The sequence below is a fragment of the Mastigoproctus giganteus genome, chromosome 9 (assembly GCF_048544385.1).
Source record: "Mastigoproctus giganteus isolate SK-2022 chromosome 9, ASM4854438v1, whole genome shotgun sequence".
Classification (NCBI taxonomy): Eukaryota; Metazoa; Arthropoda; class Arachnida; order Uropygi; family Thelyphonidae; genus Mastigoproctus; species Mastigoproctus giganteus.
Window position 1 is genome coordinate 40,362,836 of NC_143583.1, and position 23,529 is coordinate 40,386,364.

General features: G+C 37.1%; 1 protein-coding gene across 1 annotated transcript in view; it reads right to left on the reverse strand.

The window, feature by feature from the left end:
• Nucleotides 1-1,583: 1,583 nt before the first annotated feature.
• The window catches only part of Dap160 (dynamin associated protein 160), a 531,520-nt gene continuing 509,574 nt past the window's right edge, over nucleotides 1,584-23,529 (reverse strand). Inside the window, exons 27-28 of the mRNA XM_090381606.1 lie at nucleotides 21,170-21,348; nucleotides 1,584-1,903 (exon numbers count right to left, since the gene is read on the reverse strand). Coding sequence (XP_090237732.1) covers nucleotides 1,895-1,903; nucleotides 21,170-21,348 — 188 coding nt within the window. The 3' untranslated portion in view covers nucleotides 1,584-1,894. The remainder of the gene's footprint in view (nucleotides 1,904-21,169; nucleotides 21,349-23,529) is intronic.

Consider the following 23,529-nt stretch of genomic DNA (forward strand, 5'->3'; position numbering starts at 1 on the left):
AAAAAAAAAAAAAAATAAAATAAAACAAACAGACTGCCTATTTGACACCCTCGACATGCAGGCAACTATTCAAGACCTTTGAATCTCCACAAGCAGTCAGCTTAATCCACTCACATAGGCAACTAATTCCAGCAATCAACAGCTGGCTGGCTAAAAGAAAACTTTCTGCAATCCAGTCTAATACCCCCTCTGGAATTTGAATTTATGGTCCCTATTTCTGGAATCATTTATGGATATAGGGGGTAGTGAACTTAATTTTATCCAGCCAGTAGACACTGGAAAAGTCAACAGATGGTCTCGCATTTATTGTTTGAATTGTTCAATTTGTATTTAACTATGGTTAATGCTTCCATAGTATGAGTGTTTATAGTTGCTGTTTACTGTGGCTAAAATTTGGGAGTTGTCTATTTGTAGTGTGAACACGTCCAAGGTCACCTGCACATGCGTGTGTGTGTGTACGTCATCATTAATTCAGAACCTGTGCAGAGACCATATTTGTGAAAGTATGCAAGAGAGTATGAGATGTTACCACAGCCATATCAAATAGAAGTGTAGTTGCATATTTGGCAGAATTGCCTTGTTGACAAGAAAATTTAATTCATGGAAGCCAAGATTTTCACACTCCCACAAAAAATTCACTGTCGTAAGCATGACCAATAACCGAGTCTCAAATTGGCTATGGCTTATGGTTTGCAAAAAAGGGCCTAGAAGTTGAGAAACACTAAGGTTAAAAAAAAAAAGAAAATAAACTTGTTTGTACTTTGAATGTATAATAAAATACAAAACCATCCACTATTTTAAAGTAGTATTTAATGACACATACTAATACTTATTACATTTACATTATCTCTTATTTTACATATTTAAACTTTTTTTTTTTTTTTTTTCCTTCTTTTTAAAGAATGGATACCCTTATATAGAATGAACTGGAAAGGATAGTACAATGTCAACGATAAACAAAAATGAATACTAGAATTTAACCTGATTTTAAAATAGCATTTACAGTAGCATTTTCTGTATTGGTTAGGTAGTCAATATATTACTTTTTTTTACAACATAATGATCATTATACAAGATGATTACCCACAGGAAAAGCTAGTATAAACACCGAGTGGAAATTTGACTTTTTTTTTATGTTACAAAATATGAAACAATTCTGAGAATAATAATGATATTACAAAATGTTTTACTTAAAACAAATTACAACTTTAATATTTTCATGAAAATTATGTTTTGTACACAAATCTTTCATATACTTTTAACTATACACATATTTTAAAACTAACATTTACCATCATGATAAATACTTTTACTGTAGCTCTTTTTTTTTTTTTTTTTTTTTTTTTCCCTTCTTGTAATCTCACTGCACAAGGTAGCATTAGCCATAAAATAAAATTTCCTACATAATACATCTTGGTTTGCTACTTCTTAAATGCTTAAATGTCTGAAATATTTTTAATAAAAATATATAATAGTAATTATGCTTTGTTTACTGACACTTAATTTTTAAATGCTTTTAAAAAAATGGAAGCACAAAACAAATATAAAATGCAAAGTAATTTTACACACCTCAAAGATGATTGCTATGCCAAGACAACTATTTTTAACTCAACTCTGAAAACATAGAATAAGAAAGAAATTCTATATATTATACAGGTGCATACTTTTTTTGTACAAATTGTGCAATTCATCATGAAAACAGAGATAAATAAAATTTTCTACCTCAAACTGTCTTTTAGAATTCATAAGAGCATATGTCCTTTTTTGTAATGCTCTTAAAATAAAATTGGACAGACATTCTTAATAACAAAGACTAGTAATTAACAGTGGGTATTAAGCACTGAAATTATGTGACTACAGCTGTGGTCAAACATTGTCCATGTAAATAAACAAGTTACTTTTCCTAAAAAAGAAAAGAAAATAATTAATTATGAAGAATTATTAATTTTTTAAAACAAATATACTATAATTTCTTTCTTAAGCTTAAGCACAAAAATCATTTCCTACAATACAATCATAGCATAATTACAAGTGTGGGCATAGAAAGCAAGCAGCAAATAACCACAGACATACAAAAAAGTATTTCCTAATACAAGGTGTGGCTATTAAATAACAAGACTGTTGCCATAAATAAATATAATGAAACATTTTGAACTTTACAAGTTATCCCCTTAAAAATAATTGCCTTGGGCTGCATACACCATCCCATACATTTCTTCCAAGCACAGAAATCATCATCATCTGTAACCACTATTAGCACTTCAGTCATTTTTTTCAGACTGTCTTCAATGGACTGAAAATGGGTTCCCTTAAGTACACCTTTCAGTTTAGGGAAGATAAAATAGCCAAAAAGGCACTAGGTCTGGCAAAGTAGGTTGCATGTTCACACACAGGAATTTATTTCTTGGCCAGAAACTGGCGAACAGAGATGGGGTGGGGGTGGGGGTGTGTGTGCGCGTGTGTGTGTTTTAGCACTGTCACTTCTCATCCAACCATCTATCTATCCACAATTCAGGTCTCTTCCTTTAAATTTTTTCATGCAGCCTTGTCAGAACTTCAGTGAACTATGTATAATTGACTCTCCAATTTGATGGGATGTATTCAGCCATAACTCCTTTAATATTGAAGCAAATAAGAAGCATGGTTTTCATTTTTGATTTTGAAATTCTTGCTTTTTTTTGGTCTGAGGATTATTTTATCTTCCAAATACACTGACTGTCTTTTAGTTTTTAGGCTGTGCTGGAACAGAAAACTTTAATCACAAGTAATTATTGTACTTAGAAAGTTTGGATTTTCAATTTTTCTAAACTTCGAGTCTTCTCATTCTTTCATCTTCATTCAAAATTTATGGCACCATCTTGGCGCACATTTTTCTCATGCCTAAATTTTGAGTTAATTTTTCTGCTTCATTGTCCATATTGCATTCTGATGCAACCATTCTAATGCAGAAATGACTATCACGTCTAATCATTGTCATTACCTAGTCCACATTTTCATCAGTTTTCATGGATACTGGATGGCCTGGTCGTTCTTTCACATACTCTCTTCCTTCTAAAAATCTTTTATGCCATTCAAACGGTGAGCTCTTCATATAAGAATCAACTTTCAGTTGAAGATCACAACTACTGTTTTCTTTAGTTTATTTAAAAATTCGAGGATGATTCATTGTTTGATTCATTTGTCTGTCAAACTACAAAAACAAGATAATGAAAACCTGTGTCACTGCAAAGTGAATAAAAGTGCTGGAACGTGACTTAGAAAACAACTATGGAAAGGTTCAATGTCACCGCTGTGCCTTTGTTTCAAAGGTGGTGTTTGGTGTAGTGGCTGCGAGGAGTCTCACTTTTAATAGCCATGCCTTGTATGCTAAGAGAGCCACAGCATGAGCATTAATAACTAGTAGCTATTATATTATTTTTCTTACAACAAACTGATCATTATACAAGGTAATCACCTTGTATAATGATCAGTTTACCTAAAGAAAAAGTTATCTACAGGGAAATAGAGGAGCAGAAAATCATCTGCTTTTTAAAAGGCTGTAACACACAAGACTTCACCACAAACCCATTGCTATGTAGTGAACATAACAGAATGTATTAAAAGAAAAAATAACCATCTAGCCCCCAACAACAGTTAAAACAATGTGTGGTACAAGGACTGACAAACCTATTACATAGTACAATCCTAATAATCCATCAGACTGCTACCTCTTTGGGCTACTGCAATGGTATTTGTTTGGGAACAAATTTTTGACTGTTGCTGATACCATACAGGCAGTGATTGCCTGAATGCAGTTGATAAAATAATTTCTTCATAGTAATTATCCAAGTACTTATTCACTAGTGGAACAACTGCCTAATCTGTGGTGGTTATGTAGTAAAATAAAGATGATGCATCTTCTCAAAGTGCACTATAATATTCCCATATCAACAAATGAATCATAAAACAGACTTGCATACCTCACTTTCCAAACAACCCTATACAAAAACACAAAATTAGTTGATAAAATTTCTGAAATAATTTTGAGCTGTAATTAGTAAAAAGGCTTCTTTGTGTAAGGAATGAGCAGCTATAATAAGTAGGTTGGAAAATTCCTGGGTACTCAGGCAATTAAACAATTTATGCTGATACATAAATTTTTTTTTTTTTATTATTATTATTTTTTATTATGAAAACACCAAACACGAGAGGTATTAGAAGCTATAGTACTTAGTACCGTGCTTGGGTCGGAGGACGAAAGAAGAGATTTATTGACATTAGACTTGAACTTATGTAGACTGTAATTTTTAGGAAATACGTATGAAGGAACAACCTTCCAGAAAACGGCAGCTGAATGAATAAATGAGGAAGATGAAAAGTAGGTCCTGTGAGTTTGAAGTTGGACAGTAAATGGATGTTGGCTGGTGGTGGCACGTGTTCGGACTGTTTTGAAAGAGAGAGCTGGAATTATAGAAGCCAATTCAGAAGAACAGTGCCCATGGAAGTATCTGTAGAAAAGGCATGCAGCAGAAACAGTGCGTCTATGAGATAGCGAGTGGAGAGACTGTTAGAGAGGAGTCATTAATTAACATAACTACTCTCTTCTGATTGGAATCTAGAAGCCTGAGAGAGGTTTTGATGGTACCGCCCCAAATGTGGGAACAATATTCCATGGTAGGGCAGATTTGCAATTTGTACAGAGTGAGCAGCTGTTTGGAGTAACACCGAGAGCAAAAGAGAAAAACCAAGTTTTTTAGATGCAGAGGAAGCAATATTTGTAATGTGCTTGTGCCAAGAGAGATTAGAAGTCAGGGTAATCCCCAAAAGCGATATGTCATTTTACCTAGAAATCGGAGTGTCACCAAAGATAAGCATAGGAGCAGAAGAATCCTTTTTGCAAGATATAAGACAAGACAGAGTTTTAGAAGGATTAAATCAACTAAGTTGTCTTTGCCCCACTGGAGGATTACCTGGAGATCGGCATTTAAGGAATTTGTAGCGGATATTCGAGAAGTTGAAGCTGATTGAACAGGGCAAGGTTTCTGAAAATGAAATGCAATGTGCTATCATCGGCAAAACTATGGATAGGATTTCTAGTCAGTGGAAGAAGGTCATTATATACAAGAGGAAAAGAGCAGAGGAAAGAACTGAACCTTGGGGGACACCAGCATTAGTGGAGAAGTTAGAAGACAGAAAGCCATCTACCATCAGTGAGCGATCAGAGAGAAAACTGAATAACCAATTACTAAAAACAGTAGGCAAACCATAAAATGGAAGCTTGTTTAGAAGACCTTTATGCCAAACATGATCGATAGCCTTTGAGATGTCAAGAGCAACTACTTGTGTTTCACCGAACCTTTCCATTGAATCGCAAGTATTATTCCGTCATACTGGCGATCGTTGATCAGATGGAAGGTTTCTAGGTAGTTTAAGAGTTGATGGTTAATTGAGTCTTTACTGTTGTTAACAATCCTGCCAACCTTTGAATCATCTGCAAACTTGGACATTAATACTGATATACCTTTATCAATATCATTGATGAACACACAAAACAACAATGGGCCCAGCAGCGAACCCTGGGGAACTCCACTAATAACATTTGTCCACGAAGAGCAATGTCCATTGATTACCACTCTGTCGTCTCCCACTCAATCATCCCTTTATCCATTATAGCAACTTACCTTTAATGCCATACCTCTCCAATTTGTACAGCAGTCTTCCATGTGCAACAGTATCAAAAGCTTTCCTGAAATCCATGGTATAAAAATTATTTTTGCCATTCAGTTCCTTTGTGACCACATCATAGTATCCAATCAAATCAGTCAGTCAACACTTCCCCTTAACAAACCCATGCTGTATCTTAACTATTACTGCAGTCTTGTCTAGATGATCTTGTAATGCTTCTTTAACCAGTGATTCCATTATTTTCTCCGGAACACAAGTTAAACTAGCAGGTCTATAGTTACTTGTGTCACCTTTTGAACCCCCTTTGTGAATTGGTGATATATTTGCATACCTGCACAGTCCATGGGGACCTCCCCTGAGTCCAAGGAAGCCCTCATAATTATGACTAAGGGTTTGCTTACTTACTTTGCTGCCTTAGTATTAGTAATGGCCGCATGGTGCAAGAAAGCCTATGGCTTATGCTGCACCAGCCAAAAAAAAAAAAAAACCCTGAATAAAACAATGATAAAAAAATAAAAATAATAATAATTAATAAAAGAAAAAGAAATTAAACCTATCATCCTATGCGCTTCCCTGACCTGAAGGTACTATCCAGATGACCTTTGAATTTCCCCAAACTGTCAGCATCTACGACCCATGTAGGCAACTTATCGTATTTCCCCATGTATAAGATGCACCTTAATTTTGGAGTACGAAATTTGAAAAACAATTTATTACATAAAGTTATTGAACTCAAGTTTTATTCATCATAAAATTCATAAAACTCCTCATCACTGTTAAAAATCCCATCCATTAGCTTGTCCTCATCTGTGTCTGATGACGAATCACTGTCTTCATATATAGCCTCGTCCTCAGTTCCATCCATGGCATTTGAAATGCCATTCTTAAATGACTTGACAACGATCTCAATCTTGTTATTATCCCAGGATATTTTCACCCAGGTACAAACTTCTTCTATAGTTGGTTTCTTCACTCTTCCTGCTGGTGTCAAATTGTCCCCAGAAGACTTCAACCATTGGTTCCATTCGTCTCTCATGGCAGCATTGAAGGGTTTGTTAATGCTGACATCAAGTGGTTGGAGCTGGGATGTCAAGCCTCCAAGTATGACAGCAAGTTTTGTTTTTTGCTCTGCAGCAATCTTCTTTGTGTTTTTTGTTATGTGTGCCCTGAACTGATCAAGCACCAATAGGGCAAGTTTGCGCAAGAGCCCACCTGGTCTCCTGCTCTAAACTTTCTCAAACCAGATCTTCATCCCATCCTGATCCATCCAACCCTTGTCATGAATTTGGACAATCGCTCCTCGAGGAATGTCTTCTTTTGGCATTGTTTTGCGTTTGAAAATCAGCATAGGAGGCAGCGTGGTTCCGTCAGCACAACAAGCTAGAACAATTGTATGATGGCTCTTTTCATGTCCACTTGTCTTCACAGTTACAGTTTTCGTCCCATTCTTATTAACAGTTCTGTTACTTGGGACATCAAATTGAAGTGGGACTTCTTCCATATTTGCAATTTGTCCCAACTCAAACTGATGTGTCTTCCGACATTGAATGACAAAATGCTGAAATTCAAGGACCTTCTGCTCATAGCTTTCAGGCATCTTTTGGGCAAGTCTGGTGTGTGTATGCATGCTTAGTCCATTCCGTTTCATTAGCATTAGTAGAGGCATTTGATGCAAGAAAGCAAGCTTATGCAGCATCAGCCAAAAAAAAAAAAAAAACCACTTCCACTTCACCCCTCTGTTCGTTCAAAATACCTGTCCAGCTGAGCCTTAAACTTATTTAGGCTATCAACCTCCACCACAAGGGATGGAAGTCTGTTCCACCAACCAACCACCCGCTGGCTAAAGGCAAATTTCCGCACGTCTATCCTACATCTGTCTTTCCTCAATTTGAATTTATGCCCTCTCAGGTGATTTTTCTGAGCTAGAGGAAGAATCCCATCAGCATTGAGCATGCTTAAACCATTCAAGGCTTTATACACCTCTATCAGATCACCTCGCTGAGGTGATCTGAAGCACCAATTGTGTCGTCCTTTGAAATCAGTAACTTCTTTTTCATTAGCAATTCTTCTTGCCTCATGCTGAACCATCTTTGTAGACACAGGAATTCCAATTGCCCTTTGCTCTTCAATCCATATCTTCAATTCCCTCTCTAAATCAGGCCATTTTGCTGACTTGCCTCTCATGCCCTTCTTCTTCTTCTGCTGTGGCGTTTTCAGTAAGGTTTCTTTTTCCCGTAGCCAGTCTCGGATTGTTTTCTCAGTTGGAGGAGGACCAAACTTATGCTCAGCAGCAGCAGCACGATTTCCATTCACTTTTGCAAACTGGATCACTTTTAACTTGAATTCAGCACTGTACGAAAATATTTTCTGAGCCATTTCTGGGCAGAACGTGGCAAAACGTAACCTAATATACCGGTAACAAGTGCGAAACGATGAGCACAAAGACAAGTGCGAAAAAGCAGGAAATGCAAATAAAAAAAAAAATTTACAACCACTGTATAAGATGCACCCAGTTTTTAGACCCCAAATTTTTCGAAAAAGGGTGCGTCTTATACATGGGGAAATACGGTATATTCCAGTAATTTATAACTCGCTGGCTAAAATAAAACTTCTGCAGTCCAATCTAAACATTTCCCCCCCCCCATAACTTGAATTTGTCTCCTAGTTCTAGCATCATTTATAATCTTGGAAATTTCGTCCTCATTCATTTTACTGATGCCTCTCAGAGCCTTAAACAACTCAATCAAATCTCCTCTAAGGTGTCTAGTTTCCAAACTCTGCAATCCACATATTCGAAGTCTTTCTTCATAAGGACGCCGTTTTGCCGATCTCACCAGGCGAGTTGCTCGTCTTTGCACCCTTTCAAGAAGCTCGATGACTTTATTTAGGTGTGGTCTCCATACTTGAACACAGTATTCAGAGTGTGGTCTAACAAAAGCCTTATATAATGGGATTATCACATCCCTATCTCTACTTGCAAAAGTTCAATAGATCATCGACAGGACACCATGGGCCTTCCTTGCAACCTGTTTACAATGCTCAGAGAATTTCATGTCTGACCGTATTGTAACACCCAAGTCCCTTTCCTCCAGTACTGGGTTTAGTTGAACTCCACGAAGTGAATAAGGATTTTTCCCAGTGATTGCAACCTGTTCCAGCTTATAAGGCAACCACTGAGGTGGGACTGTGTCAAAAGCCTTGCTGAAATCTGAATAAACAATGTCGAAATTATTCCCTAAATCCAGCTAGTAAGTGATCCGTTCAAAATAGCGAATGAGATTTGTTAAACATGATTTTCCCTTTACAAAACCATGCTGAGTATCCTTGAGAATTTCAATTCGATCCAAATGATTCTGAATTCCACCCTTGATCATTGCCTCCATGATTTTCCCTACCACTGAAGTCAGATTGACAAGTCGATAATTTCCCAATTCACTCTTAGAGCCACCCTTATGTATGGGAGATACATTGGCACTTTCCAATCCAAGGGAATCTCCCCAGAGTTAATGATGCTCGCATAATTAGCCTCAATGGTTCAATGCACTCATTTGCCAGCTCCCTTAAGATTTATTATAGGGTATATTCCATCAACTTCAGGAGCCTTACTGGCCTGTAGCCTCGGAAGTTTTTTCATTAAATAATCTTGCAAAATTTCAATATCATTAATTACATATTTTTCAACTTCGCTCCCACAATTTCCCATTGCCACAAAAGGTTTTTCATTTGTAAATATCGATGCAAAATAACTGTTGAGTTCATCTGCAACGGAAGCTGGTATATTTAATAGTATCCCCTTTCCCTTAGATAAAGGTCCGATCTGGTTTGTCCTGCTCTTCTTGGCATTTATATATGTGAAGAATTCCTTATCCCCCCTCTTTGCTCTGTTTGCTAGTGATTTCTCATAAACTGCCTTTGACTGTCGAACCTTTTCTGTGGCTCTATTACTGATCATCTTATAGCTGTTATAGGCTTCAGTACTTTTTATTGCTCTGTAACCTTTCCATGCCACCTTTTTTCTGCTCAAGTAATGTGGCAACTTCACTATTCATCCAACTTGGAACCATCTTCATGGAGTATTTTTTTAATGGTAAATACACCTTCTTTAATATAACTGGATAGATCCCGTTCATCCCAGGTACCTTCTGGTCTCACTGCCATCACAATATCCAAGTGATTCAAACTAGTCTCTAACTATACTCTGTAAAACTGTTGTTTAGTTAATGTGGTTGAATCAGTTATTAGGGTGGTGATCACCACCCTGAATGATCCACTTTTGCTCCTTTGTTTGTGACTGACCCCGTTTAAATTTGTCACTTCTCTAATAACACTAGTCAACAATTTTAAACTTTTTTTCGATAACATGAACAAAATCAACTGACTTTAACTAAATCGCATGTGCTGAAAACAAAAATGACAGCAGAAAGTTTGTAGCATATCACATTTTCATTTTATGGCATTGTGCTCCTTTTTTCCGAAAATTGGGAATTTTTACTTATCTAAATGTACTTCACTACTTTTCTTGTAAATTAATTGCTTGAAATATAAATGACAACCAGTAAACATTCCAAATGGATAAAAAATAACATATTTAAACTTTATAAACACCTTTTTGGATTTAAGTAAGCAAATGACCCACAAAAGTGGCAAAAATAGGAATCAGCATAATGGTCCTTCCTTATCAGAAACCAGCAATAGTCAACCATCATTGCTGGATTCCATCGTGTGGATATCTTTGTGGAATCATTCCCCCTGCTCGTCACTGACAGATCCAAAGTTGTCCGGAAAGAAGTAAGGGTGCAAATGTAGGAAGTATCTTCAGCGTCACTCAGCATCTGAACTTTTCATAGTTATTAGCATTAGTAGAGGCATACGATGCAAGAAACCAAGTTTATGCAGCATCAGCAAAAAAAAAAAAAAAAAAAAAAAAACACCCCTTCTCATTTCACCCATCCAGTCACTCCAAATGTTTGTCTAGTTCAGCCTTAAATTTATTTTAATTATCAACTTCTCCAACAACAGTTGGAAGTCCGTTCCAGCAATCAACCACCCGTGGGCTAAAGGCAAACTGCCGCACATCTATTCTACAACTATCTCTCCTCAATTTGAATCTATGCCCCCTCAGGTTCTTAATCTGAGCAAGCGGAAGTATCCCATCAGCACTGGGCCTGCTCAAACCATTCAAGGCCTTATACACTTCAATGAGATCACCTAGCAGGTGCCTACTCTCCAGGCACTGCAATTTGAAGGCCTTTCTTTGTAAGCGCACCCCTTTGTTCCTCTCACCAATCTTGTTGCCCTTCTCTGTACTCTTTCTAGCAACCCTACATCCTTCGTAAAATGAGGACTCCAGACCTGCATACAGTACTCAAGGTGTGGCCTGACCATTGCCTTATACAAAGGGATAATCACCTTGTCTCTGCTAGCGAAATTCCTATATATCATTGACAAAACTTCATGACCTACTCTCCATGACCGTCTGCACTGCTCAGAGACCTTCATATCCGGCTGCACAATTACCCCCATGTCTTTTTCATTCTCCACCTCCCTCAGTGTAGTACCAGACAGTTGGTATGTTTCTCCTGAGTGAATGTCTTTGCTGTCATTAATAACCCTGCCAACCTTCGTATCATCTGCAAACTTGGACATTAAGCCTGATACACCATCAATATCATTGATAAATACACAAAACAACAATGGGCCCAGTACCAAACCCTGAGGGACTCTACTAATAACATTAGTCAACGTAGAGCAGTGTCCATTTATTACCACTCTCTGCCATCTCCAACTCAACCATCCCTTTAACCATTGCAGTAACTTGCACTTAATGCCATACTGCTCCAATCTGTACAGCAGTTTTCCATGTGCAAGAGTATCAAAAGTGTCCCTGGAATCCAAGTATATGATATCAAATTATGTTTTGCATGCAGTTCCTTTGTAACCACTCAAATTATTCAGTCAACTTTGTCAGACAAAAATTTCCCTTAACAAACCCATGCTGTGTCTGAATTATTGTTCCAGCCTTGTGTTGATGGTCCTGCAAAGCATCTTTAACCAGTGACTCCATTATTTTCCCAGGAACAGAGGTTAAACTAACAGGTCTATAATTATTTGTGTCACCCGTTGAACCCCCTTTGTGAATTGGAGATATATTTGCAAATCTCCAGTCCATGGGGATCTCCCCTGACTCTAAGGATGCTCTGATAAGTATGGCTAAAAATCCTATATATTAATGTAACATACCATCATGAAAAAGGGTTAGAAATGTGAAATTCCTAGGTGATGCACTTTCTTTGAACACCAGTGTATATATATCACAGGTATTGGAGTCATTTGTTAAACAAATCTAGTAAGAGCCAGTTTCATTTCATGGTTATTTTGTATTTAAATCTGTAACTCACTGTTAACCAGTTTAGCTGTTTCCAGCATTTCAAAATAATAATGAAACAAAATAAATCAATAGAGTATCTGTTGTAAAGATTTTGGTACTCCTTTGAATTGTATACAGTCAAAAATGCAACAGTGTTGAACATGAAAATTAGAAATAAATGTCACATTTGAAAGAAAAAAAAATAATAAAATAATAATAATAATAATAATAATAATAATTCAAAGTAATTTCTTAGAATACTTGTTTCAACTGTAAATGAACCACATTAGTGACAAATGGGCCTGGAGTACTGGGGTCCATAGTTTAATAAATAGATATTTACAGTATACCCAGTATAAAATAAAATATAAGTACAAATTCAGTAGCTTTCGGAACTCGTGTCCCTTTATCAACTGACAAATTTGAATACATTACAAGCAAAGTGTGGCACGTTACTCATTCGTCATTGTTGTAGCACGGACGTGTGCTGCCTTGCGCCAGTGATCATCCATCAATAAAACGGTTGTCTCCAGGATTGGATGTATACGCATGCCTTTCTGGCGATTTAATGCCTTAGGGTTGTTTATTATGTTTAGTGACTCTAGCCATAGGCGGTGGCGAACGCCACCGCCTATGGCTAGAGTTTTCAGTTTTCAGTGGTGCAAGTTCCAGACTTCAGTGGTGCAAGGTTTCAGAATGGCCAGGATCTGGAAAATAATAAATGCCATGGAAATCCAACAAAATGCATTGAATCCCAGAAAAGGTGGAAAAAGCTTGCACACTGATTGCATATGATTGTCAAGTGACTCTTTGAATGACAAAAGAACAACTTTACATTAAGAGAGAAACAATTTATGCAATTTATTAACAATAAGGTTTGGGCAATTGGGTGACATGTGCAAGGTTAATTTTGCACTGTTTGATTGTTGAAAAAAAGCTGCTCAGACTTTAAAAGTATGCAAAGAGATCATTCAAGCTGACAGCCATCTCTCCTTGCTTGAACTGAATCAAAGGAGTCAACTGATTTGGAAAGGAATCATTCACAAGGAATTTGTTCAATCCAGTTAGACAGTGAAAAAGGAGCACCACAGTCTCAGATCAGTTAGTTAAGAGGATTTGCAAGTAATGTTTCAGTTTTGAGAAAATAGGTACTGGTTTTGTTGCATGACAATTCTAGGTTGCATTCTGCACTGTTGTACACCTACCTCTCCTATTCTCCCAATTAATTCTTTTTCTCCAAAATTTAATACATGCTGAAAAGGTTTGGTTTGGATTTTATTGGCGCATTAACAACTAAGGCTATAATGCGCCAAGACCAGGTGCTGAAAGGGAAGAGATTTGATAGAGTACAGAACATCAAAAGGAATATGATAAAAGAATGAATTGGCAGTTGATTCAAATGCAATTAAAAAATGTTTTCAACATTTTTTAAGTAATGGAACAGCCCTTTTAAGTGATTCACAAGTGTGTAGCTGTTCAAGAATGATTACTTTGAAAAATATTAAATCTTTCATTTTAACATCTGGTTTTCTTTAAATTGACGGAGATCTGTATGAAACCTTATACATTTTGTTACCTTTACTCATAGTTTGATGCATATTTGCTCAAGCATTGAATTGGCTTCTTTATATAACTTTGTTTTATACACTGTAAACTTGTACAATTATAGTTCAATGGTTTCATTACTTACCTATTTTATTTTTATTATTTCTATTATACATATAATTAAATAAAAAAAGGCAGTAAATAAGTTATATTACTTCTCAAAATTGGAAGCAATTTTTACTATTCAGGAATTTTTGGGCACAAATATTTTGTGCCCAAAATTTGAAGGAAAAAAGAAAAATATTTCTTTTTTTCCTTCCTCTTTCACTGCATCATTATTGAAATTACTGCCTAGTATATGATTGTACGTGATCATACCGAACATTAAAATTTGTTTGGTATGTTATTTAAAAAGATGTATCAAGAATCAGTTATTTATTGAAATAAACTAATTGATCTGTATCGTAATAAATAATGATCTGTATTATTAGAACTACTAAGAGATTTTTTGCAATATTGCAGCTCCAACCCCAGTCATCAACAACCTGGGAATATTCTCTTCCCCCCCCTTGTATATTTGTGCATCTTAAAACTAAGCACTAATACTGTTGTGTCACATTAGATGAAAATTTTGTAACGTCACAAATTCTCTTTGATATGCTGATTTGGAAAGGCCCTTTGAATGAAACTCCATTCCATTCAAAGGGCCTTTCCAAATCAGAGAAAGCTTGTAGAGTAGGTCAGATATTCAAGGATTGATTTCATTACAATTATTAGAAAACATCTTCCACATTGTCACTAAATGGCAAAGAATTATTCATCTCTTTTAGCATTATTAATTTTAAATCAACTTTACTTGTGCAATACTTTCAAGACACAGGAGCAATAACATATCATCATAAATTTGGTCCAGCTTAGGTCTTTTAAGACCTGTTCAGTTGTAGCTCTTGGAGGTGGTTTTTGATCTCGCCATCGTTGTCTTGGTCGACCCACATCTCTCTCTCTCTCTCTCTCTCTCTCTCTCTCTCTCTCTCTCTCTCTCTCTCTCTCTCTCTCTCTCTCTCTCAATGTAGGTTTGTAGTTAAAGGCTAATTTTGGGATCCGGTCTGGGTTCATTCTATATGGCTGATCCATTTTTCCTGATACCGTTTTATGTTATTTACTATGTTATCTACTTTTAATTTCTTGCGGATATCTAAATATCTTTGGTGGTCTAGTCTTGTAAAGCCTAATAATGGTCTTAAAAATTTAATTTGTGCTGCTTCTAGTTTGTGTGCATCTTTCTTATTTAGACCCAAGTCTCAAAGCTGTAGAAAAGGGCTGATTTTGAAGTGATGTTGTGCATCGTAATTTTGTTTCAGTTGTCATTTGTTTTCCAAAGTGGTGTTTAATCATTCCATTCATTTTATTATATTTTTGTAGATTAGTGTGGCTGTCTTTCCCTTCATTTGATATTAAATTTCCCAAATAGGTGAAGTCAGATATTTGTTCTATTATTTTGTCATCAATAACAATTTTGACTCTTTGTATGTTTTTTCCACATAATCCCATTGATTTTGTTTTTGAGGTGGAGATTTTCATCTCGTACTTTTTACCTATTTTATTCAGTTCATTTGCTGTAATCTGTAGTTTTGGGATCCAGTCTGGTTTCATTCTTATTCAGGACAGTAACATTGTGAATGACGTTACTGTTCTGAACGAGGTAAATGTTGGAAGTGATCACAGAATGGTAAGATGCACATTTGATATAGATGTAAGAAAAGAAAGGAAAAAACTGACTCGAGTAAATAATATGAAGGTCTTTGAGATAACAGAAGAGGAGAAAAAGCAGTATGTACTGGAACTTAAGAACAAGTTTAAGCTTCTGCAGACTGCTCAGGACCAAGATATTGATGAGGAATATTACAACTTTCTGAAAGTGATAAAGCCCAAGAAACCTATGGGTAAAAAGAAATCCAAAGAAGAAAAAATTAGTCAAGAAACACTTGTCATGATGAACCAAAGATGACAAATGAAGAGCAAGAAAAACACTGACAAGAAGAAAATTCAGTGTACTGAGTTATGCAAAGCCATTAGAAAGAAACTCAGCGAGGACATAAGAAAAATTAACACAAGAAAAGTAGAACAAGCATTAAGGGAAAACAAAGGATTTAAATCAGCAGCCATGAGCAGTAATACAGAAAGAAAAATGATACTGAAACTGTGATGCTTAAGGAGTGGAATAATGCAATCATAGTTTTGCTGCATAAGAAAGGAGATAAATCAGAAATTGGAAATTATACACCAATTAGTTTGTTATTCCACATCTACAAGTTGTTCACAAGGGTCATTACTTACAGATTAGAAGGAATGCTTGATGAGAATCAGCCGAAAAAGCAAGTTGGCTTTAGAACAGGATTCTCAACTATGGATCACCTTCACATAATGTCACAGCTAATGGAGAAAGAAAGCAAAATGAATCTAAAACACCATTATGCCTGGCATTTGTGGTTTACGAAAAGGCATTTGACTCCATACAGCATAAGGCAATGTTTCGGGCACTGGAAAGACAAGGCATAGATGCCCCATATATTATGATTTTGAAGAAAATATATGAGAATGCTACCTCCTTCATTAGACTAGACAAAGACAGTAGTAAATTTAAAATTGAGAAAGGAGTTCGACAAGGAGACACAATATCTCCGAAGTTGTTTACTGCTGCCCTTGAGGAAGCTTTCAGAAGATTAGACTGGTCACAGAAAGGAGTCATTGTGAATGGAGAGTACCTAAACCATTTACAATTTGCAGATGACATTCTGGTCATAAATCACGATCCCAAAGAATTAGAGGAAAATATTAATCAGTTATGCAGAGTTGGTAAGGATTTTGGACTAAAGATGAATATGGCTAAAACAAAAGTAATGATGAACAAGTATGATACAGAAAGGAATATAATGATTGAAGGAGAAGTAATTGAAAAGGTGGAGTCATATACTTATCTGGAACAAGTCATTAGCTGTAATAATGATAAATGGCTGGAAGTCAAGAGAAGAATAAATTTTGGATGGATAGCACTCAGGAAATATAGTCACATACTGAGGGGCAATATCCCAATTTGTCTGAAACGTAAAAAAGAACCAATGTATACGCCCCACCATGACTTATGGGAGTGAAACTTGAGCACTCACCAAAAGAATGGAAGAGAAGTTGAGAACTACACAGCGAAGAATGGAACGAATTATATTGGGAATCAGAATGTTAGATAAGAAAAGAAACACATGGATTAGGCAGCAAACTTAAGTAAAGAACATTCTAACAAAACTAAAGAACTAAAATGGCCTTGGGCAGGAACACATAGCTCGATTGGTTGGTGATTTATTTGTCGCATCAGCATCTATGGCCATAGTGCGCCAGCATAGCTTGAACACATGATGACAGATGGACTAAGAAAATAACAGAATGGTACCCAAGAAGAGCTAGAAGAAAACTTGGAAGACAACGACGGAGATGGAATTAATGAGTTTGTGGGTAGTAAATGGATGACCACTAAACAAAACAGAAGGAACTGGAAAGTTGCTGAAGAGGCCTTCATCCTGCAGTGGATTGAAAATGGCTGATGATGTAGTTCCTCTTATAACTTGATCATAAGCATATAATATAGTTTGGATTCCATTCCTGTTGTTCAACTGTATTCCGTTGTTAATTGTTTGTTTCCATTCTTTAATAATTTTATTGATGTAGATATTAAATAAATTTGGTGATAGTCCACATCCTTGTTTGACTCCTTTACTGGTGTCAATTGGGTCTGATAGTCGACCATTAGAATATTTTATGCAGACTTGAGTTTTTATATAGTCTTTGCATCGCTTTCCGGAGTTGGGTTGGGATATTTTCTTCACGTAGAATCTGGCAAAGTTTTTCCCGGTTTATACTGTCATATGCTTTTTCATAATCAATAAACAGCAGAAGTTTTTCCCGGTTTACACTGTCATATGCTTTTTCATAATCAATAAACAGCAGAAATGTTGGTAGATTGAATTCTCTTCTTTTCTCCAAAATTTGTTGTAGTGAGAAAATGGCATCTACTGTGCTTCTCCCATTTCTGAACCCAGATTGTTCTTCTAAGAATTGTACAGGGAAATAGAGTGGGCCAGTAAATCAGAGAGTCTTATAATGGGGGATTTTAATTTCCCAGATATTGACTGGAATTTGGGGGCTGGTTACTCACACACTATCAGGGCTTTTGTGGATTTATTGGATGATTGTTTTCTACATCAGCATGTTCGGGAGCCAACTAGAGGAAGTAATACTCTTGATTTGATTATCAGCAGTGATTCTTCATGCATTAAGAATCTGGAGATAAATGAACCACTAGGTGGCAGTGATCACAGTGTGCTGAAGTGGGATTTACTCAAAGAGGTAACTACCATTAGGGGTAAAGGGAAGGGTTACTGCTTCCGTAAAGGTGACTACGATGGACTGAGACAGTATTTAAATTCTATACAGTGGGACCAACTGATGATGTTACCAACAGCAAATTCAAAATGGGAAGCATTCAAAGAACTTATCTTGGAAGCTACTAGGCTTTACATACCAACTAAGAAATATTGTTCAAGGTTTAGGCCAAAATGGATGTCAGATGAACTAATGAGGCATATGGCAGAGAAGAAAAATGCATGGGATACTTACAAATTAACACATAACACAGAAGCCTATGATAGATACAAGTTGATATGCAACCAAGTTACAAAGGAGGTTAGGCAGGCGAAGGCAGATTACGAGAAATCCTTGGCAAGGGATGCAAAGAAAAACAGCAAAGAGTTCTTTACTTATGTAAACTCTAGAAGGAAGGAAGGAATCAGATTGGTCCACTTGATATTGATGGGTCAACTGTTGATGATCCTGCTCAGGTAGCTAACAAACTAAATGAATATTTTGCATCGACATTCACACATGAGGAGTTATTCAGCGAGGGGAATGCCAGAGGTGTATTCAACTCTAGCAGTAAGCTACAGAATCTTGAAATAACTGGGAGTAAAGTGGAGGAGAAACTGTTGAAGATAAACAGAAGAAAGGCACCCGGGGTGGATGGGATCTATCTAGTTATATTAAAGGAGGCAGCAAAGGAAGTAAGCAAACCCTTAGCCATAATTATGAGAGCTTCCTTGGACTCAGGGGAGGTACCCATAGACTGGAAATGTGCAAATGTTACCCCAATTCACAAAGGAGGATCAAAGGCTGACACAAGTAATTATAGACCTGTGAGCTTAACTTCTGTTCCAGGAAAATTAATGGAGGCACTGGTTAAAGAAGCACTGCAGGATCATTTAGACAAGACTTCAGTTATAGCTCAGACACAGCATGGTTTTGTTAAGGGGAAGTCTTGCCTGACCAACCTGATTGGATACTATGATGCAGTCACAAAAGAACTGGATGCAGGGAATAACTTTGATATTATATACTTGGATCTTAGAAAGGCTTTTGATACTGTTGCACATGGAAGACTGCTACACAAATTGGAGCAGTGTGACATTGGAGGCAAATTGCTGCTATGGATAAAGGGGTGGTTGAGGGGGAGAAGACAGAGAGTGGTAATCAATGGACACTGCTCATCGTGGACTGATGTTATTAGTGGAGTCCCTCATGGCTCAGTGTTGGGTCCATTATTGTTTTCTGTATTTATAAATGATATTGATGATGGTATATCAAGCTTAATGTCCAAGTTTGCAGACGATACAAAGGTTGGCAGGGTTGTCAAGGACACTAATGACACTATGCTGCTGCAACAGGATCTGGAAAGGTTGAGCAGATGGGCTGAGAGGTGGCAAATGAAGTATAACATTGACAAATGTAAAGTACTACACATGGGAAACAGCAACCCCAGAGCAACTTATCAACTCTGTGGTACTACACTGATAGTGGTAGAGAATGAAAGGGACTTGGGGGTGGTTGTGCAGGCAGATATGAAGTTCTCTGAGCAGTGCAGACGGGCTGCAAGAGTAGCTCATGGAGTATTGTCAATGATATACAGGAATTTTTCCAGCAGGGATAAGGAGGTGATTATTCCATTGTATAAGGCAATGGTCAGGCCACACCTAGAGTACTGTATACAGGTCTGGAGGCCTCATTTCAAGAAGGATGTAGAGCTGCTGGAACGAGTACAGAGAAGGGCAACAAGATTAGTGAATGGAACAAAGGGGTGCTCTTACGAAGAAAGGCTTAAGTTTTGCAAATTACAGTGTCTGGAGACCAGGCACCAGCGAGGTGATCTGATAGAGGTGTATAAAGCCTTGAATGGTTTAAGCATGCTCAATGCTGATGGGATTCTTCCTCTAGCTCAGAAAAATCACCTGAGAGGGCATAAATTCAAATTGAGGAAAGACAGATGTAGGATAGACGTGCGGAAATTTGCCTTTAGCCAGCGGGTGGTTGGTTGGTGGAAGAGACTTCCATCCCTTGTGGTGGAGGTTGATAGCCTAAATAAGTTTAAGGCTCAGCTGGACAGGTATTTTGAACGAACAGAGGGATGAAGTGGAAGTGGTTTTTTTTTTTTTTTTTTTTTGGCTGATGCTGCATAAGCTTGCTTTCTTGCATCAAATGCCTCTACTAATGCTAATGCTAATTGTTGACTGTATTTATTAAGTTTATATTTTAGTATATTAGAGTATAGCTTTGAGGCAGTTGATAGCAGTGTTATCCCTCCGTAGTTGTTAAGGTTATTTCTGGAGCCTTTTTTGTGTAAATTGATTACTATTCTTGTTTCCCAATCTTTCGGTATCTGTTGCTTATGCCATATGATGTTAAATAATTTTAGTAGTGCGTTTTTTTAGTAAGGTACCACCATATTTAAATAGTTCTACATTCAAATTGTCTATGCCTGGGCTTTTTTGGTTTTTGTAACATTAACTATAGTTCTTCCACTGTTATGGAAGAACTAGAGTTAATAATTGGAACCTATATGTTCCAATAACATATAGAATACATAAGAAAAAAAAAAAAAAAAAATGTTCTACTACTTCTGAATTTGCCAGATTCAGAGGTTTGCTTGAATTCTGTACTCGGCTACTAACTGTCAAACTGATAATACATTATCAGTTTGACAAATATCCCAGTGAGATTTTTAGAAAAAAATAAGAAACGTACTAATCTCATTTGAATTTGATAGAGTTGCTTGATTAGAAGAAGTTTCTCTGAACAAGTTTCAGGAGCTATCCATATAACATAATTTTAAAGTAAAATTTGATTGTGATACAGAAATAGAAATATTACTGGTTGTTTAAATTATCTGTACTGTTTTTGTTGATTGATGCTTGATTTAGAAGTTGATCTTCGGTGCCACAGTCATCATTTTGATCTTCAACTGGCAAAAAAAATATCTTACAGGTTGTTCTTTTGGCTAGACCACTTTAGCTGGGAGATGTAAAAGAATGTTAACTGTTCAACATTATAGATGTAACTGTCAGGAACTTATTTGATCTTTATTACATAAAATTACCCTAACAAAGGTTGGGGGGGGGGAATGACCACAAAACAAAACCTTATTAATTTGACATTGAAAGCACTATAATACTATATCATATTAAAAATGCCTATTACATTAAATTCCATACTTACTGCTGAGGTCTTACTTAATGGTTCCACATAGTTTGATGGAAAAAGTCCTATAGAACCCTCCAGCTCACCTTTCCACCATGCTGGATCATCCTTACCTAGAACGGTTATTGTTTGGCCTTTTTGGAATGACAGCTCATCAGGATGTTGAGCGACAAAAGGATATATGGATATTACTTGTTCTGAAAAATAATTATTAAGAAAATTAGTAATGAATTTGTCATTATCAATTAATAAGAGACATGGCTAACAAAAGTTTCATGTTACTTGCTGATTTATACAATTTAAACTTAAGTCCATAGAAATGTCACAATAAAATTCAGAGATAAGATAGCATGAAATGTATCACATTATACCTGATATTCCCTTATCCAAAGGTAGTACATAAATTTGCAAGATAAAAAAAATTGCTGTAAGATGCTGATGAAGTACATGCTGCTGCTGTAAAAAAACAAAGCACTATAAAAGATGGCAGTGTAAAATGTCTTCATGACATAACATTTGTTTCCAACAATATTACTTCCAACAACAAAAATGTGCTGCTGCTATCAACTTCTATGACAGATGGAAGTTTGTTCCAGCAATCGACCACTCGCTGGCTAAATGCAAACTTCCGCACATCTATCCTACAACCGTCTTTCCTCAATTTGAATCTATGCCCTCTCAGATGATTATTCTGAGCAAGAGGAAGAATCACCTCACAGGTGCCTAGTCTCCAGACACTGTTTGGAGACGAGGCACCTAGTCTCCAGACACTGTTTGTTTGTTATTTGGTATTTAGGAGCATTAGCAACTAAGGCCATATTGCTCTGGGAATATGCGGTGGTCCTTCCCAGACCTTTCCGCATTCTCTGTATTTGGTGGTGATGGGCTCAAACCCCGGTTTAATCAAGAAGCGTGTGCTACGCACTGCTGCTCCTTCCCAACTGGCTACGGAGGCACCCCAGACTGTAATTTGCAAAACTTAAGCCTTTCTTCTTAAGAGCATCCCTTTGTTCTGTTCACTAATCTTGCTGCCCTTCTCTGTACTCGTTCCAACAGCTCTACATCCTTCTTAAAATGAGGCCTCCAGACTTGTATACAGTACTCAAGGCATGGCCTGACCATTGCCTTATACAAGGGGATAATCACCTCCTTATCCCTGCTAGAAAAATTCCTATATATCATTGACAAGACACCATGAGCTACTCTTGCTGACTGTCAGCACTGCTCAGAAAACTTCATATATGCCTGCACAATTACCCCCCCCCCCCCTTTTCATTCTCTACCACTGTCAGTGTGGTACCACAGAGTTGATACGTTATTCTGGGATTACTGCTTCCCAAATGTAGTACTTTATATTTGTCAATGTTAAACTTCATTTGCACCTCTCAGCCCATCTGTTCAACTTTTCTAGATCCTGCTGCAGCAGCGTACTGTCATTAGTGTCATTAACAACCCTGCAAACCATCATATCATCTGCAAACTTGGACATTAAGCCTGATATACCAACATCAATATCATTTATAAATAAAGAAAACAACAATGGACCCAACACTGAACCCTGAGGGATTCCACTAATAACATTAGTCCACGAAGAGCAGTGTCCGTTGATTACCACCCTGTATTCTCCCACTCAACCATCCCTTTATCCATAGCAGCAATTTGCACCAATGCCACACTGCTCCAATTTGTGCAGCAGTCTTCCACGTGCAGCAGTATCAAAGGCCTTTCTAAGATCCAAATATATGATATCAAAGTTATTCTTTGCATCCATTCCTTTGTGACTACATCATAGTATCCAATCAAATTAGTCAGACAAGACTTCCCCTTAACAAACCCATGCTTTGTCCGAGCTATAACTGATCCTGCAATGCTTCTTTAACCAGTGCCTCCATTAATTTCTCTGGAACAGAAGTTAAACTAACAGGTCTGTAATTACCTGTCTCCTTTTGAGGTCACATTTGCACATCTCCACTCCGTGGGTACCTCCCCTGAGTCCAGGGAGGCTCTCATAATTAGGGATAAGGGTTTGCTTACTTCCTTTGCTGTTGTTCTTTGTTGTTTGTTATTTGGTTTTTAGGAGCATTAGCAACTAAGGCCATATTGCTCCCGGTCATACGCGGTGGTCATTCCCTGACCCTTCCGCATCCTCCGTATTTGGTGGTCACGGGCTCGAACCCCGGTCTAATCAAGAAGCGAGTGCTACACACTGCTGCTCCTGCCCACCTGGCTACTGAGGCACCTCATTTAATATAACTGGATAGATTGCATCCACCCCAGGTGCCTTTCTTATGTTTATCTTCAACAATTTCTCCTCCACTTTACTCTCAGTTATTACAAGATTATCTAGCTTACTGCCAGAGTTTGAATACTCTTCTGGC